The sequence below is a fragment of the Ictalurus punctatus genome, chromosome 4 (genome assembly GCF_001660625.3).
Source record: "Ictalurus punctatus breed USDA103 chromosome 4, Coco_2.0, whole genome shotgun sequence".
Classification (NCBI taxonomy): Eukaryota; Metazoa; Chordata; class Actinopteri; order Siluriformes; family Ictaluridae; genus Ictalurus; species Ictalurus punctatus.
Window position 1 is genome coordinate 24,170,840 of NC_071284.1, and position 19,713 is coordinate 24,190,552.

The window sequence follows — 19,713 nt, forward strand, 5'->3', positions numbered from 1 at the left end:
GTATTTGATTATATCTTTTCATGTGACAACACTGAAGAAATGACACTTTGCTACAATGAAAAAAAGTGAGTACACGCCTAAGTGAAAATGTCCAAATTGGGCCCAAAGTGTCAATATTTTGTGTGGCCACCATTATTTTCCAGCACTGCCTTAACCCTCTTGGGCATGGAGATCACCAGAGCTTCACAGGTTGCCACTGGAGCCCTCTTCCACTCCTCCATGACGACATCACGGAGCTGGTGGATGTTGGAGACCTTGTGCTCCTCCACCTTCCGTTTGAGGATGCCCCACAGATACTCAATAGGGTTTAGGTCTGGAGACATGCTTGGCCAGTCCATCACCTTCACCCTCAGCTTCTTTAGCAAGGCAGTGGTCGTTATCATGCTGGAATACTGCCCTGCGGCCCATTCTCCGAAGGGAGGGGATCATGCTCTGCTTCAGTATGTCACAGCACATGTTGGCATTCATGGTTTCCTCAATGAACTGTAGCTCTCCAGTGCTGGCAGCACTCATGCAGCCCCAGACCATGATACTCCCACCACCATGCTTGACTGTAGGCAAGAAACCCTTGTCTTTGTATTCCTCACCTGGTTGCCGCCACACATGCTTGACACCATCTGTACCAAATAAGTTTATCTTGGTCTCATCAGACCACAGGACATGGTTCCAGTAATCCATGTCCTTAGTCTGCTTGTCTTCAGCAAACTGTTTGCGGGCTTTCTTGTGCATCATCTTTAGAAGAGGCTTCCTTCTGGGACGACAGTCATGCAGACCAATTTGATGCAGTGTGCAGTGTATGGTCTGAGCACTGACAGGCTGACCCTCCACCCCTTCAACTCTGCAGCAATGCTGGCAGAACTCATATGTCTATTTCCCAAAGACAACCTTTGGATATGACGCTGAGCATGTGCACTCGACGTCTTTGGTCGACCATGGCGTGGCCTGTTCTGAGTGGAACCTGTCCTGTTAAACCACTGTATGGTCTTGGCCACAGTGCTGCAGCTCAGTGTCAGGGTCTTGGCAATCTTCTTATAGCCTAGGCCATCTTTAGGTAGAGCAACAATTCTTTTTTTCAGATCCTCAGAGAGTTCTTTGCCATGAGGTGCCATGTTGAACTTCCAGTGACCACTATGAGGGAGTGTGAGAGCAATGACACCAAATTTAACACACCTGATCCCCATTCACACCTGAGACCTTGTAACACTAACAAGTCACATGACACCAGGGAGGGAAAATGGCCAATTTGGACATTTTCAGTTAGGAGTGTATTCACTTTTGTTGCCAGTGGTCTAGACATTAATGGCTGTGTGTTGAGTTATTTTGAGGGGACAGCAAATTTACACTGTTATACAAGCTGTACACTGACTACTTTACATTGTAGCAAAGTGTCATTTCTTCAGTGTTGTCACATGAAAAGGTATAATGAAATATTAACAAAAATGTGAGGGGTGTACTCACTTTTGTGAGATACTGTGTGTATGTGTGTGTGTGTGTGTGTATATATATATATATATATATATATATATATATATATATATATATACATACATACATACATACATACATACACACACAGTAATAATAATAATAATAATTCAAATTAATTATTATTATTATTTTTTTTGCATTATGCATACTGTACCAACTTTTTCAGAATTGGGGTTGTATTTTTGTGAAAATAGAGAGAAGTGAGTTTTAGGAATGTTCACACAGACAACTAACATGTGCCTTCGCTGAAGACAAAGAAAGCTGATGAAGTGGTTTACAGGCGGCATTTATAGTCACGCGATGCGCATAATTCCACGTCACCTGACCATGGCAGTCCTATAAATAGGCGTGATTTCACACAGACTTCAGATATTGGTTGCGTGTAAAGGTACACAAAAATCACAAATTCCACAATTTTTGAGTGCATTTATGTATGTTCTCCAAAAGTTTCAGGAGGAAATGTTGTGGTTATAACAAACTGTTAGACAGTTTCACTGGATGTAATAGTGCTCCTTGCTCAAGTCAACATTAGAAGAGTAAATATAGCCTTAAGTTCGAGGTCAGAATCACTCTTATCTGGTACACACCTCTGTTTTCAGCAAACTTTTGATATTAAAACTTCATTACGTGCATATATCTCTGAATACAGCACACTGTTTTCAAACTTCAACTAACAAACTTTCAAAAGTTAATTAAGTAAATGGCATTGAATTTGTAAGTACCCATATCTGGCTTTAGGTGCTGCTTGTGAATGATGCAGATGAGGAGAATGAAGACTCCTTTCTGAGAGGCAATTTTGATGAAGAGGAATCTTCCAGAAGTTTTCAGAAGGCTCTGAATGAGTGGAGAGCAGGAAACACACATGGCAACAGAGAACATCATGAACCCAACCACAATGTACAAACTGCTCGACCAGGTAACTAACACACACACACGCACACACACACAAAATGTAGGTAGTCCCTAATTGTGCTTAAAGATCACTTGGTAAATAAGTAGTATGAGGAGAAGTATGTTTACAGATGAGACAATGACATGCTACAGTGGTGCTTAAAAGTTTGCGAATCCTTTAGAATATTCTATATTTCTGTATAAATATCACCTAAAACATCATTAGATTTTCCCACAATTCCTAAAGGTTATACAAATGAGAAAAATATAATACTTGGTCATTTATTTATTTAAAAAAAATAATCCAATATTACATATCTGTGAGTGGCAAAAGTCTGTGAACCTTTGCTATTAGTATCTGGTGTGACATTGTGCAGCAGTAACTGCAACTAATTGTTTCTGGTCAGAAACATTTCTGGCTACTAGTTTAAGGCTAGGCATTATAAAACAATAACGGCTCTTTTTTCATCAATTTTTTGGTAAAACAATTTGTGTGCTTTGGTAAAACGATTTGTGTGGGTCGTTGTCTTGCCACATGACCCACTTTCTCATGAGATGCAGTTCACAGCCAGATGTCCTGACATTTTCTTTTAGAATTTGCTGGTATAATTCAGAATTCATTGTTCCATCAATAATGGCAAGCTGTCCTGTCCCACATGCAGCAAAACAGGCCCAAACCATTGTACTACCACCACCATGTGTCACAGATGTGATAAGGTTCTTATGCTTTTTCCTTTCTTTAAACATAATGCTTCACATTAAAAAAAAAAAAAAAAAAAAAAGTTCTGTTTTGGTATCATCCATCCACAAAACACTTTTTCCAAAAGCCTTCTTGCTTGTCCATGGGATCTTTAGCAAACTGCAGACCAGCAGCAATGTTCTTTTTGAAGAGCAGTGGCTTTCTCATTGCAGCCCTGCCATGCACACCATTGTTGTTCAATGTTCTCCTGTTGATGTACTTGTGATAATTAACATTAGCCAATGTGAGAGAGGCCTTTAGTTACTTATAAGTTACCCTGGGTTCCTTTGTGACCTTGCGGACTATTACATCTCTTGCTCTTGGAGTGATCTTTGTTGGTCTCCACTACTGCGGAGGGTAACAATGGTCTTGAATTTCTTCAATTTGTACACAATGTGTCTGACTGTGGATTTTTGGAGTCCAAACTCTTTACAGATGATTGTGTAATCTTTTCCTCCTTTGTTCATGCCATGATACACTTCCACAAACATGTTGTGGAGACCAGACTTTGATAGATCCTTGTTCTTTAAATAAAACAGGAGGCTAAATCACACCTGATTGTCATTCCATTGATTGAAAACACCTCACTCTAATTTCACCTTAAAATGAACTGCTAATAAAGGTTCACATACTTTTGGCACTCATAGATATGTAATATTGGATCATTTTCCTCAATAAATAAAAGACCAAGTATAATATATTTGTATCATTTGTTTAATTGGTTTCTCTTTGTCTGCTTTTGTGAAAATGCAGATGTATAGAAAATTCTAAAGGGTTCACAAACTTTCAAGCACCACTGTATATGACAGTCTCTCTCTCTCTCTCTCTCTCTCTCTCTCTCTCTCTCTCTCTCTCACACACACACACACACACACACACACACACACACACACACACACACACACACACACACACACACACATCATATGCAATTTGTTGATATCATATGCAATTTGTTGCTACCCGGGCCATCAGTGATATAACACAGTTTTCCATTTTTAATCTCTGGTTTTCAATCAATTTTTATTATGCACAAATTAAAAGATTTGATGGAAAACAGAATGTATGTCCACTAATGAATGACTGTGTGTTTCATATTCCTGATCAAATCATCTTCTTTGGTCACCACATAGCAGATGTTAATTTATCATTAATTTGCTATCCTGTCAACAAGGTTTTACTAATGTGTCTAATTTTACTAATGTGTCTAATGTGTCTTTGTCATCTCTCTCTTTCCATATTGGTCTCTTTGTTCACTTTCTCATTCCATCTCTCATGCACCCAATGTCTTATTTCCATCTGTAGTTACTCAAAGCTGCGGTGGGCTGAATATAGGCACGCAAGAGACACGCAGGAGACAAAAGTTGGATAAAAAAGTGCTCTTTTAATTGTAATTAAAGTGGGGAAGGGAATGGTGCTCGCAAAATTTCAAAATCTCTGGTAGTCCTTCGGGCAGGCACTCACTCTTCAGATTTTGGTCCCCTGAAAGGAATTTTACTAGCCCAAATAATTTTTTTTAATGTATTTTTTAAAATATTTTTTTTATGTAGAAAACTGGTCAAAACATCAATCAAAAACTTTTTCTAAACAACAATATCAACAATTGGATATAAAATAATCAAATTACAACCAACAATACAAATATGCATCTGGTTCTAACTGAATTTTAATTTCTAGGAACTTGTGTGAACAGTATGACTCAGTCTGTGTCAGATTCTGAGATATCAACTGATGTCACAGATGAGAAAATGCCACTCGGTGTTGAGGGCATAGCATCTCCTTCATCTTCATTTCTCCTCCTGTGCACCAGACTCCACCTCTCTGCTTTTTGTCCTTGCTGGGATTTTATGTTCCACCTGTCTTGAACCTCCTCCTGAAAACATCCAGGAACTAACTGCCTTGTGAGGGCAAAAAGATTCAACTGATTCCCCATTTATGGAGAGTTGTGAATTGCGTCATTCAGTGTTTCAGACTGTAGAGAAGTATGATATGATGTTTTCACTCGGTTCATACAGGAAAATCCTCTCTCACAGATGGCTGTCGATGTACTTACTGTCAGCATTACTTTCACCAACAACAAGATATGAGAGAGGTGTTCTGGATTCTCAGTGAAGAGATCTGTGTACAAGCAATCTAGCTTTCTACCCCGGTGCTCTGAAAGCCACATTTTTAGATCCATCCATTCTTGTAGAATTTTCTCCTTCTCTTCCTCCTTTAGCAAACTGGCAAATTGTGTGACAAGATAATCCATGTCTTCATCCCCATAATTTGCCAGCTCTTCTCTGGGGTGTGGAAGAATGGAAGGGTCAAAAACTTTTAAACAAGAGAGAGGTTTTTCAGACAGATTTTTAAATCTGTGGTCCATGTACTTAACTGTGTTGTCAATAATCCTCTGAAACTCTGCACCAACGGTGTCTTTGTCTGTGCCCTCCCCTCTTCTAGCAGGTCACTGGCTTTTTGTGAGCTGAGTTCCATAGTAGCAAATGCTACCATCATCTTTCACTGTGAACTTTGTGTTCAAGGCTTTCTGGTATTGGCAGCATCCTTTGACTTAATGTCACTTCCTCCTGCAATATTCTCCATATGCACAACAGTGGGAGTGTAATTTTTTTCCCACAGCCTTCAGACATCTTAGCCTGCTTGAGAGCTACCATGTGCTTTTCAGGCCACTGAATGTGCCACTTTCTCATTAAGCAGTTAATTTATTTCAGTCAGTTATCTTTGCTTCTTTGGGGAATAGTAGTACATCTTAAAGATGGTTTTCAGTATGTCCTCAAATTTGACCAGGTACTCACAACCTTTCACACTATCCAGTACGGCTAGCTCTAATTTCTGTGCCACACAGTGGATTGTTATGACGTAGGGTATCCTCTGTTTCAGTCTCCCAGCTACTCTTGTTTTCTCACCCATCATCACTGCAGTTCCATCAAAGTTTGCACACACTACTTTCTCCTTCCATGTGTCTTCCCCGATACCCATGGTGTTCACTTCCTCATCGATAGCTTCTAAAACACCTGCAGCATTTGAGCTCTTGACTGGCTCAATGGCATACATGACATCCACATACATGATCAAATATGTCACCATTATCTCTCACATACCTGGCTTGAACCAACTCCTGTTCTATGATACCAGTGTCTGTACTGCCATCTGCAAGAATTGATAAGAACTTTCTTGAATTTCCTTTTCAATCTGGTCTCTTGAGGTTTGTGCTATTGCTCCAATAAACTCTCTGCAAGCATGGTCATTGTGATAAGTGGAACCAAGGTCTAGGCCATTTGCTGTTTGAAGTTTACAAAGACTGCTAAAATGGTAATTAAAGTTTTTTCAGGACTTCTTGTTGTGCTTAGTTCATTTTTAGTATGTTTTTTGCAATTGGTGTTTGTTCTGGGAAAGACCCTGCAGACTGGGCACCAATGCACTTTTTTTGATGCAGGGATTTGTCACGGGTTCTGATGGGGTCTTTCCTAAAATTACTGGTTCCGGTGTCAAAAACACTTGTAGACTCAGAAATAATGGGGAATTGACGACACACTTGACAGGGTGTCGAGTGTGGCTCAGGTGGTAGAGAGGGTTGTCCATTAATCGTAGGGTTGGCAGTTCGACTCCTGGCCCACGTGACTCCACATGTCAAAGTGTTCTTGGGCAAGACACTGAACCCCAAGTTGCTCCCGATGGCAAGTTAGCGCCTTGCATGGCAGCTCTGCTACCATTGGTGTGTGTGTGTGTGAATGGGTGAATGAATAGTGTGAATGGGTGAAAGTGTAAAGCGCTTTGGATAAAAGCGCTATATAAGTGCACCATTTGCCAAGTATTCACAGCCTTTTCCATGACACTCAAAATTGAGCTCAGGTGCATCCTGTTTCCACTGATCATCCTTGAGATGTTTCTACAACTTGATTGGAGTCCACCTGTGGTAAATTCAGTTGATTGGACATGATTTGGAAACACACCTGTCTATATAAGGTCCCACAGTTAACAGTGCATGTCAGAGCACAAACCAAGCCATGAAGTCCAAGGAATTGTCTATAGACCTCTGAGACAGGATCATATTGAGGCACAGATCTGGGGAAGGGTACAGAAACATTTCTGCAGCATTGAAGGTCCCAATGAGCTCAGTGGCCTCCATCATCCATAAATGGAAGAAGTTTGGAACCACCAGGACTCTTCCTAGAGCTGGCCGCCTGGCCAAACTGAGTGATCGGGGAGAAGGGCCTTAGTCACGGTGGTGACCAAAAATCCGATAGTCACTCTTACAGAGCTACAGCGTGTCTCTGTGGAGAGAGGAGAACCTTCCAGAAGAACAACCATCTCTGCAGCACTCCACCAAACAGGTCTGTATGGTAGAGTGGCCAGACGGAAGTCACTCCTCAGTAAAAGGCAAATGACAGCCCACCTGAAGTTTGCCAAAAGGCACCTGAAGAACTCTCAGACCAAGACCAAGACAAAGATTGAACTCTTTGGCCTGAATGGCAAGCGGCATGTCTGGAGGAAACCAGGCACCACTCATCACCTGGCCAATACCATCCCTACAGTGAAGCATGGTGGTGGCAGCATCATGCTGTGGTTAAGTTTTTCAGCAGCAGGAACTGGGAGACTAGTCAGGATTGAGGGAAAGATGAATGCAGCAATGTACAGAGACATCCTTGATGAAAACCTGCTCCAGAGCGCTCAGGACAACGACCCTAAGCACACAGCCAAGATAACAAAGGAGTGGCTACAGGACAACTCTGTGAATGTCCTTGAGTGGCCCAGCCGGAGCTCAGACTTGAACCTGATTGAACATCTCTGTAGAGCTCTGAAAATGGCTGTGCACTGACGCTCCCCATCCAACCTGATGGAGCTTGAGAGGTCCTGCAAAGAAGAATGGGAGAAACTGCCCAAAAATAAGTGTGCCAAGCTTGTAGCATCATACTCAAAAAGACTTGAGGCTGTATTTGGTGCCAAAGGTGCTTCAACAAAGTATTGAGCAAAGGCTGTGAATACTTATGTACATGTGCATTTTTTGTTTTTTATTTTTAATACATTTGCAAAGATTTCAAACAAACGTCTTTCACATTGTCATTATGTGTTTGTAGGATTTTGAGGAAAATAATTAATTTAATCCATTTTGGAATAAGGCTGTAACATAACAAAATGTGGAAAAAGTGAAGTGCTGTGAATACTTTCTGGATGCACTGTATGTGCTTGTTAAACATCCCATTCCAGAGTTTGTCCCTGTTTGCTAAAATGTCCACTTTTCTGGGATAGCTTTATGCTAAATTTTGGAGCTTGGCTGTGGGAAATTGTCCATTCAACCATAAGAGTATCTATAAAGTTAGGTATTGATGTTGGGAAAGAAATCCTAGGGTGAAGTCTGTATTCCAGGTTATTCCAAAGGTGTTCAGCAGGGTTGGGGTCAGGCTCTGTGCGGGCCACTCGATTTCTTCCATTCCTACTTTGAAGACAACATGAAGTGAAACTCTGTAAATATATTGAGAAGAGCTACTACAGTATATTCGACATACAAGCAACTTGATAAAACATCTTGAACATAAAACTCATCAAGGAGAGTTCACTGGTAGCAGCACACAGCAACAACCAGTACTGCAATAAGTGCTAGGAAGGTGAAATGTGTTTTGCTTATAAAGGTACAGAATAAATTTTCCAAAGTGAAACAAAGCCCGCACTTCACCGTTGCAGCCCTACTCTATCCAAGGTAACTAATGTAGCTCGCTAATGCACTTCATTTAAAATAAACTAGTTAATATTATAAATAATGAGCCTAGTAGTAATGAACTACCCGAAGCACGACAACAAGCGCTTCCAGGTTTGCACTGACCGTGTTTACTTTTGACACATGCATTTTGTTTCTGTCCTCTCTCTGCCCCTGTTCTGTAATTGGTTTTTTCCTAATGTCTCAGCTGTTCTTGTTTCCCTCTTTGATTAGTTTGTATATTTAAACCCCCATGTGTCTTTGTTCCAGGCGAAGTACTGCGTTTCTGTGTGTTGCCGCCAGTGTGTTACCAAGCCTTTGTTCTGTGTTCTCATTTCCGATTCTTGATCTTGGCCCTAGTTTCTCATTTTGTGCTTTGCCTTGCCTCGTTTATGCCTGTAGATCGCCTGACCCACGCCTGTTTTTTTACCACGTTTTTGCCTATCGATTTGGATTTGTCTGCCTATACCTTTTAATAAAAGCTTTAACTGCACTGGCAGCCATCTCCAATCCATGTTACATGACAATCAATATCAGCATTTATATAAATGAGGACCAAAATACGTGTGTATTTGGTTTGGAAAAAAAAAGCCATTACTGCATCACTAATTAAAACTACACAAAAATTACTAACAGCATTTCTGGGAGTAACAAAACCAAAACTAAAGATCTGTAACCTGCTCACATTACTCTGTCTTTTCTCTTATAGCAAGCATGGAGGTGATGGGGACCCAGGCTGGAGGAAGAACTCACATACGTATTGAGTTTAGGGATCATGGTCTAAGCTACATGGAAAGGCTGATGCTGAAGAAACACCGCAGGTCTGTAGGGCTTCTTTAGCCTATAAATTACTGTCCTAGGAGATGCTAAATAGCCTCACTTAACCTCCTGGGCCTTAATTAAGACAGACCAGTTAATGACTTTCCCCAGGCTTAAAAATCCCCCTGAACCCCATTAGGCAGTTTCCCTTGAGGAATGGAAATCAAACATGTAACAGTGTTATTTGATGATGCATTGATGCTAATACATTGAGTTATGTCACAACTGGAAGATATAATTTCAACATGAAGGATGGTCTTGACAGAGAATGTGATTTTATTCTTGCTCATCCCCTTACTGAGTTCAGTAATAGCTTAATTTTCTATTGAGGTCACTGGAGATGCCTAGTCAATTCCAAAAACCCCAGCCTGCAGAGTAAACCCTAGCATGCTAAGAAGAATGTCATTAGTTCTTTTTTTCCAGATAAAAGTGCCCTTGAGTGTAGGAAAGGCACTGTAAAAAATAAAATTAATTATTATATATTATTATTATTATTATAATATAGTGGACAAATAACTATCCAGGGTGCCTAAGACAAGCAGATTCCATGTCTTTTAGTTTTGGCCAGCTGACAAATATATTTAACAAACAGAAAAAGAACATCTACTTTATTGATTGTAGCAAAACAAAAAATGGTTTGTTTGTCATATTTAAACTTAATGTGACACAGTTCCCAAATCCTGATTCCACATATGTTGATATACTGTATATGATGTTACATACTGTATATGATGTTAGGCAGTATAAGTGTAAGTTCTTTTGTTATAAGGTATCCATGATGTACAACATCAGTATTAACTCAATCAATCCGCAAATATAAAGAATTCACAACAATAAAGTCATTAAATAAAGTTGTGTAATAAAGTATAATGACACAGGAATATATATATATATATATATATATATATATATATATATATATATATATATATATATATATATATATATATATATATACACACACACACACACACATACACAGTGGTGCTTGAAAGTTTGTGAAACCTTTAGAACATGAGGTAAAGCATCATCAAGTCCTAAAAGCAGATAAAGAGAACCCAATTAAACCAATATATTGTATGTGGTCATTTCTTTATTGAGGAAAATGTATCCAGTATTACATATCTGAGTGGCAAAAGTGTTTGAACCTCTAGGATTAGCAGTTATTTTAAGGTGATATTAGAGTCAGGTATTTTCAACCAGTGGAATGACAATCAGGTGTAAGTGAGCACCCCGTTTTGTTTAAAGAACAGTGATCTATCAAAGTGATCTATCACAACACATGTTTGTGGAAGTTTATCATGGCAAAAACAAAGGAGATTTCTGAAGACCTCAGAAAAAGGAGTTGTTGATGCTCTTCAAGCTGGAGAAGGTTACAAAACCATCTCTAAAGCGTTTCTAAAGAGTTTGGACTCCACCAATCCACAGTCAGACAGATGTACAAATGGAGGAAATTCAAGACCATTGTCACCCTTCCCAGGAGTGGTTGACTAACAAAGAGCAAGAGCAAGACGTGTAATAGTCTGTGAGGTCACAAAGGAACCCAGGGTAACGTCTAAGCAACTACAGGCCTCTCTCACATTGACTAATTTTATTGGTCATGAGTCCACCATCAGCAGAACACTGAACAACAATGGTGTGCATGGTAGGGTTGCAAGGGGAGCCACTGCTCTCCAAAAAAAAAAAACCAACATTGCTGCCCATCTGCAGTTCAAAGATCACATGGATCACAAGCCAGAAGTTTATTGGAAAAATTTTTATATATGGATGAGACCAAAATAGAACTTTCTGTTTTAAATGAGAAGCATAATCTTTGGAGAAAGGAAAACACTGCATTACAGCATAAGAATCTTATCTCATCTGTGAAATATGGTGGTGGTAGTATCATGGTTTGAGCTTGTTTTGCTGCATCTGGGCCAGGGCGGCTTGCCATCATTGATGGAACAATGAATTCTGAATTATGTCAGCAAATTCTAAAGGAAAATGTCAGGACATCTGTCCGTAAACTGAATCTCAAAAGTTGGTCAAGCAGCATGACAATGATCCTAAACACACAAGTTTGTTCTAATAAAGAACAGTTAAAGACGAATAAAGTTAATGTTTTGGAATGGCCAGGTCATAGTCCTGACGTTAATTCAATAGAAATGTTGTGGAAGGATCTGAAGCAAGCAGTTCATGTGAGAAAACCCATCAACATCCCAGAGTTGAAGCTGTACTATACTTAGGAGTGGGCTAAAATTCCTCCAAGCCACTGTGCAATATTGATAAACACTTACCGGAAACGTTTAGTTGCAGTTATTGCTGCACAAGCGGCCACATGAGATTCTGTAAAGCATAGGTTGACATACTTTTGCCACTCACAGATATGTAATATTGGATAATTTTCCTCAATAAATATAATATTTTTAAATATTGGGTTCTCTTTGTCTACTTTTAGGACTTGTGTGAAAATATGTTGTTTGAGGTCATATATTTGTAGAAATGTATAACATTTTAAAGGGCTCACAAACTTTCAAGCACCACTATGTACACACACACACACACACACACACACACACACACACACACACACACACGCGCACACATTTTATATACAGTATCTCACAAAAGTGAGTACACCCTTCACATTTTTGTAAATATTTGATTATATCTTTTCATGTGACAACACTGAAGAAATGACACTTTTCTACAATGTAAAGTAGTGAGTGTACAGCTTGTGTAATAGTGTAAATTTGCTATCCCCTCAAAATAACTCAACACACTGCCATTAATGTCTAAACCACTGGCAACAAAAGTGAGTACACCCCTAAGTGAAAATGTCCAAATTGGGCCCTTTTTTTCCTCCCCAGTGTCATGTGACTTGTTAGTGTTACAAGGTCTCAGGTGTGAATGGGGAGCAGGTGTGTTAAATTTGGTGTCATCGCCCTTACACTCCCTCATACTGGTCACTGGAGGTTCAACATGGCACCTCATGGCAAAGAACTCTCTGAGGATCTGAAAAAAAGAATTGTTGCTCTACATAAAGATGGCCTAGGCTATAAGAATACTGCCAAGACCCTGACACTGAGCTGCAGCACGGTGGCCAAGCCCATACACCAGTTTAACGGAACAGGTTCCACTCAGAACATGGTCGTTATGGTCGACCAAAGACGTCGAGTGCACGTGCTCAGCATCATATCCAGAGGTTGTCTTTGGGAAATAGACATAGTAGTGCTGCCAGCATTGCTGCAGAGGTTGAAGGGGTGGGGGGTCAGCCTGTCAGTGCTCAGACCATACGCCGTACACTGCATCAAATTGGTCTGCATGGCTTTCGTGCCATAAGGAAGCCTCTTCTAAAGATGATGCACAAGAAAGCCTGCAAACAGTTTGCTGGAGACAAGCAGACTAAGGACATTGATTACTGGAACCATGTCCTGTGGTCTGATGAGACCAAGATAAACTTATTTGGTTCAGATGGCGTCAAGCGTGTGTGGTGGCAACCAGGTGAGGAGTACAAAGACAAGTGTGTCTTGCCTACAGTCAAGCATGGTGGTGGGAGTGTCATGGTCTGGGGCTGCATGAGTGCTGCCAGCACTGGGGAGCTACAGTTCATTGAGGGAACCCTGAATGCCAACATGTACTGTGACATACTGAAGCAGAGCATGATCCCAGCATGTATTCCAGCATGTTAATGACCCCAAACACACCTCCAAGACGACCACTGCCTTTCTAAAGAAGCTGAGGGTGAAGGTGATGGACTGGCCAAGCATGTCTCTAGACCTAAACCCTATTGAGCATCTGTGGGGCATCCTCAAACGGAAGTAGGAGGAGCACAAGGTCTCTAACATCCACCAGCTCTGTGATGTCGTCATGGAGGAGTGGAAGAGGACTCCAGTGGCAACCTGTGAAGCTCTGGTGAACTCCATGCCCAAGAGGGTTAAGGCAGTGCTGGAAAATAATGGTGGCCACATAAAATATTTAACATTAAAAAAAAAAAAAAAAAAAAAAAAAAATATATATATATATATATACGTTTCTCATAGGCTATTCTGTGAGTTGAGATGGTAGTGAGCTGGTGGCATAAACAAGGTGAAATCAATTATAACAAAAAAACAACAAAGGATTAATTATAGCTGATGGTGCACCAGGTACTGCAAAAAAGAAAAAGACTTATTACTTTAATGAGGAGTGGGAGAGAGAATTTATCTTCAAAAATGTCAAAGGCAAAAGTGCATGCCTCATCTGTGCACCTAGCATTGTGGTATCCAAGAGGCACAACGCAGAGAGACATTTCACCACAATCCACAAGACCTTCAAAACCAGTTATCCACCAGGTACATCACTTAGAAAAGCAAAAGTTAACGAGTTGAAAGCAATATTAAGAAGGTATCAATATTTTTTTTTACCAGACCCACTAAGAAGTCACAGACTATAATTGAAGCTTCATATAGGGTTGCTCATTTTTTGACAAAACACAAAAAATTATTCTCGGATGGTGAAATTGTCAAGGTAGCAATGACTGTAATCGCGAACGTACTGTTTAAAGATCACAAGAATGGAGATGAAATCATGTCTGCACTCTCCGATGTTCAACTGGTGGCAAACACAAATGCAAGACGAGTCATGGCTATATCAGTGGATGTAACAAAGCAACTGGAGAAAGACTTAGGGTTCGTGCAAATGGTTTTCCACACCATGTGATGAGTCTGTAGATTTTAGCCGTAGAGTGTTTTTAGTAATTTTACAGTGAACGAGGAATTCCTGACAGTACTGCCCCTTAAGCCAACAACAAGGGGTGTTGATGATATTTATGATGCGGTTACTTCATCAACAAAAACGTACCATTAGAAAAGCTGGTATCAGTGACAGCTGATGGAGCCCCTATGAGGACTGGCCACCACACTGGATTCGTTGCGCTATGCAGAGGGGGCCTGGATTTCCCAAAGTTTCTACATTACCACTGCATTATACACCAGCAGGCACTGTGTGCCAAAGTGATGGGATTTGATCATGTAATGATCCCGTAGTTAAAATAATTATCATCATCCAGTCAAAAGGTAAACATCACAGGTCATTCAAGGTACTTAAGGAGTTCTCAGCTGAATATGCTGACCTGTTGCTTCACACTGAAATTCAATGGCTGAGCAAAGGAAGGATTTTGCAGCTTTTTTCTGAACTTTTGAGTGAAATCAAGGTGTTCATGGAATGCAGAGGGGAGGACACCTCCATGCTTGAATACGCAGAGTGGCTACTGGACCTTGCTTTCCTAACTAACATCACTGGGAAATTTAATAATTTGAACTGTGAACTGCAAGGTAAAGGTAAGACAATCAGTAACATGATCAGTGCTGTGAATGCATTTAATGCCAAGGTCAGGTTTTTCTCCACATATTTACAGAGGTTGTATCACTTTCCATCCATGCAGTCAATGCTAAGCAACAAGGCTTTTGCATCTGAGGTCTTTGACAGAGAATTAAATAAGTACTCTGAATGCTTGACAAAACTTGGACAAAAATTTGAGGACAGATTCAATGACTTTGATAAGCTGCAACCATGCTTGTCATTCATTGCAAATCCTTTCATGCCAGTGGACATATTGTACATTTCTGAGAAACGAAGTGATTCATTGAACCTGGATTCTAGTGAGGTTGAGATGGAGATTCTCACTATGCAAAGTGCCATTAACCTCAAAGCCCATCAGGGGGCCACAGACTTTTGGAAACTTGTTGACCCAGAGAAATACATAAACATTTACACAGCAGACATGAAAGTAGCTTGTCTTTTTGGTTCAACTTACCTGTGTGAATCTGCATTTTCAGACATGAATTTTATTAAGAACAAACACAGAACATACCTTACTGATGCACATTTGGAGTTGCAGTGTCAGGTTAAACTCCTGATTATAGGGCACTTGTGGACATTATGCAATGCCAAGCTTCCTAATAAAAGGCTATTAGTTGACCACTGTATTTTTTTTCTGCCTAATAAAGTAGGCTGATTTGGACAGAATACAGCAGTCATTATAAAGAATATTTATTGTCAAAGTTAAACTGTGACAAGTGACTCTTGAAATTAAATGGAATTAAATTATTTAGGGAAATGTGTTCAGAGAAATGTGAAAGAAAAGATTATAAAAAGGTACATATTTCAATACATTTTGTTGGAATGTTTTTCAGGATTGATTGTTTAAAAATATTAAAACTGCTTGTGAGAAATCATTAACATTTTTTTATGCCAGTGTCACGTAGTGGAATGTGAGGCGGAAGCAAGTGCAGATAAAGACGTTTTATTTAGGAACAACAGGCAGACAAATCCAAATCATTAGACAGAAGCATAGTCAAAACAGGCAATTGATCAGGCAATCACCAAACAGGCATAAATAGGCTTGAATCAGAGTTGGTAAGTGAGAAATGAGGTCAATAAACATGAAATGAAACAAGACGAGAACAAAGAACAACTGCTTGGCAAAGAGTTAAACTCAATACTACGCAAAGTCATAGTGTTGGAGCATATACTGTGGTGTGTGTGAGAGATTGGAAACGTGTGTGTGATTAGTATTCCAAAGAAGGTGAACATGTGTGCGTGTGGGAAGTGTAGTCCATGGCGGCCATGTTTGTAGGCTGTTGTGCAGGATGGAAATGTAGTCACTGGTTTGCTGTGACATGACAGAACTCCCCCCAAAATACACTCCCTCCCCAGGTGGTCCTGGCCAAATGTCTTCACATGAACTAGGAGACAGAGCAGCATCCTCAGCGGAGCAGGAGGGCAAAGTGACGTCCTCAGCAGAGCAGGAAGGCAGAGCAGCATCCTCAGTGGAGCAGGATGGCAGAGCAGCGTCCTCAGCGGACTCTGGTGTAAGCATAACTTGGTTGGTCGTGGCGTCGGTTTCAGGTGTGAGCAGAGCCTGGTTGGTCGTGGCATCAGTTTCAGACTGGAACTTGGCGTAGAAGGTCACATCGTTGACCTTTAGATGGAACTTGCCGTTAGCAGAGCTTGGGTTGGCAGTCTCTTGGACTTTGGACAGGAACTTGGCTCGAAAGGTCGCCTCTTCAGCCTCGGACAGGAACTTGGCTTGAAAGGTCGCCTCTTCGGCCTTGGACAGGAACTTGGCTTGAAAGGTTGCCTCTTTGGCCTCGGACAGGAACTTGGATTGATGCTGGAGCTCTGGAGCTGAGACCACCTCATTGGTCTCAGGTTGAAACTCTAGGGCTGAGGTCATTATGTTGACATCTGGCCGGAGCTCAGTAAGTGAGACATCCTCAGGGGTCTCAAGCTGGAGCTCTGAGGTCGCCACGTTGACCTCTGGCTGGAGCGCAGCAGGTGAAACCACCTCGTGGGTCTCAGGTTAGATCTCTGGTGCCAAACTCGTTACGTTGACCTCTCGCTGGAGCTCAGTAGGTGAGACCTCCTCGTGGGTCTCGAGCTGGAGCTTGGCTGCTGAGACCACATAGTGGGTCTTAGGCAGGAGCTTTGGGAAGGAGGTTGCAATGCAAGTCTGCTGATAATATGTAGTAAATGGCACATCTGGTTCATCTCTGAGGCATGGTTCCCCTACAAGATCCTCAAAGATCGCCCAGAAGTCTGGGCTACCTCATGACAAGTCCCACAAACAGATTGACACTCTCCAGTCCCCAAGATCCCATGGCTGCTAAATGCTGTGCCCACTGGCGTGCTGGGCTGCAAAACCGGGACAACAAGAGCCCTAGCTGTTGCTTCTCGCCAGGCTTGGGGTCCGTTATGCTGGAAAAGTATATCTGGCAGTCCTCAAGAAAAAATTCAGGAGCACCTGACAAGCTATCAAACAGCTCCGGGAGATTGGTTCTAGTCCACAGTGGAAACGGGATCAAATTCACAGCTGGGATGGTTTTCTTAATTTTCTTTGTGTGACGTCTCTTCCGTCTTCCTGCTCCTTCCATATTTAGGCACAGTATACTGTCACGTAGCGGAATGTGAGGCGGAAGTAAGTGCAGATAAAGATGTTCTATTTAGGAACGACAGGCAGACAAATCCAAATCATTAGGCAGAAGCGTAGTCAAAACAGGCAATGGGTCAGGCGATCAGCAAACAGGCATAAGCAGGGCGAGGCTTGAATCAGAGTCAGTAAGCGAGAAATGAGGTCAATAAACATGAAACGAAATGAGAAAGAACAACCACTTGGCAAAGCATTAAACTCAATACGATGCAAAGTCATATACTCTTATATACTGTGGTGTGAGTGTGTGTGAGATTGGAAACAGGTGTGTATGATTAGTATTCCGAAGAAGGTGAAAACATGTGTGTGGGAAGTGTAGTCCATGGTGGCCATGTTTGTAGGCTGCTGTGCGGGATGAGAAATGTAGTCACTGGTTTGCTGTGACATAACAGCCAGGATATCAAGATATTTAATTATCCCTTTGACATAATGTTGTTAATTTAAAGTTTAAAAAGCACCATTGTGTTTATATTTTTTATATTTATAACAAATTGTATATTTTTGGAGTATATCAAACAAGTAGCCCTCTAGACTATTTTAATCCCTTCAGGGAGCTCTCACTCACAAAAAGGTTGGAGACCCCTGCGTTAGATTTATGTACAGGAATTATAAGTACAGTAAGACAGTACAGTGTGTGTGTGTGTGTGTGTGTGTGTGTGTGTACTTATTGCTGGATGTAAAAGTGTTTTATTTTTGAGGCTGTTAATGGCATGGTCTCTTTCTCTCTCTACGTGTGTGTGTGTGTGTGTGTGTGTGTGTGTGTGTGTGTGTGTGTGTGTGTGAGAAGAGCTTCAGGGTAGCTTGAAATAGAGAGAATAAAGACAAATAAAGTAAAAAGGATAGAATGAGTCAGAAGGCTGAACACAGTTATGTGTTAAATTACTGTTTTAGGTTAAGGAGAGGATTTGGTGTAGTGAATCAAATTTGGATTTCTGCCTCTCAGCCACTGCAGCTCTCGGTTCCTCTATTATAATAGAAACACACTGCATTTTCATATCTGCATTGCTATAAACACTTAGGCAGTTTTCAATTCCAGACCATTGCAGATCTCATTTAACTCATTAGCTCATTAATAAACACTTCATGAGAATAAAATGGGTTAGAATATGTTGGAGAGTGTGTTAGGTCGCTGCTTACTTAGTTTGTCCTTATTAGTTTGCATGTTCAGTATGTTTCTTGACCTAACACACCACATTTAACTATAGCAGACAGCTGAAATTAATGAACGTTTTTCCTTAGTACCTTTACAAAGATTTTTATTTATTTATTTATTTATTTATTTATTTATTATGTATTATTATTATTATTATTATTATTATTATTATTATTATTATTATTATTATTATTATTTAGAATTTTACCAAGTAGCATTGTTTTAACATTTTGTGCCTTAGATTATAACTGAAAACATGCACCTAGCCTCTAGAAGGTGCAACATTACTCAGTTGTAACACTCTATGATTCTGTTATGTATTTTATGCATTTTCTCTTGTATTTTGTGAAGAAGATAATGCTTTCTTCATAAATGAACATTCTATGCATGGTCTAGGTTTATGGGATGCCATTTTGTAATGGCACATGTAAACTCAGGAGCTCAAGCTTGAGCTCTTTCTTCAGGTAGCATGGATCAAACACAGATTATTAGGCAAGGTAGCATTCATCACAAATTATTATTATTATCTTAAATTCACTGTTAATGTAATATTACTTTAATATTTCCTAAAAAAACAACAACAACAAAAAAAACAAAAAACAAAAAACTTTTGGCAAAGTGGTTTCTGTGGGTGATGACACTTTCAGATATATATATCTTTATATATATATATATATATATATATATATATATATATATATATATATATATATATATATATATATATATATTTTCCTCCTGAGGCTGTATTTGGTGTCCCTGCATGTGAACTAAGTGACCAGGGTGATTAGGGTCAAGATTTAGCTCCAAGCTCACCTGACCATCTAATCATTGCTTTAAGAAGTTCTAATCAGCTAAAACAGGTGTATTAGATTTTGGTTGGAGATGAAACCTTCAGGAAGGTAGATCTCATAGAACAGGGTTGGTGACCACTGCTGTACAGAGTTAGGTTACTGAACAATTTTAATTATGAACTC

General features: G+C 40.3%; 1 protein-coding gene across 4 annotated transcripts in view; it reads left to right on the forward strand.

Annotated features, from left to right (window-relative positions):
- zbbx (zinc finger, B-box domain containing) overlaps positions 1 to 19,713 on the forward strand; it is a 78,357-nt gene that overhangs the window by 27,856 nt on the left and 30,788 nt on the right. For all 4 annotated transcript variants that reach the window (XM_047153224.2, XM_047153225.2, XM_047153227.2 and 1 more), the window contains exons 9-10: positions 2,227 to 2,404; positions 9,523 to 9,634. In XM_047153224.2, coding sequence (XP_047009180.2) covers positions 2,227 to 2,404; positions 9,523 to 9,634 — 290 coding nt within the window. The remainder of the gene's footprint in view (positions 1 to 2,226; positions 2,405 to 9,522; positions 9,635 to 19,713) is intronic.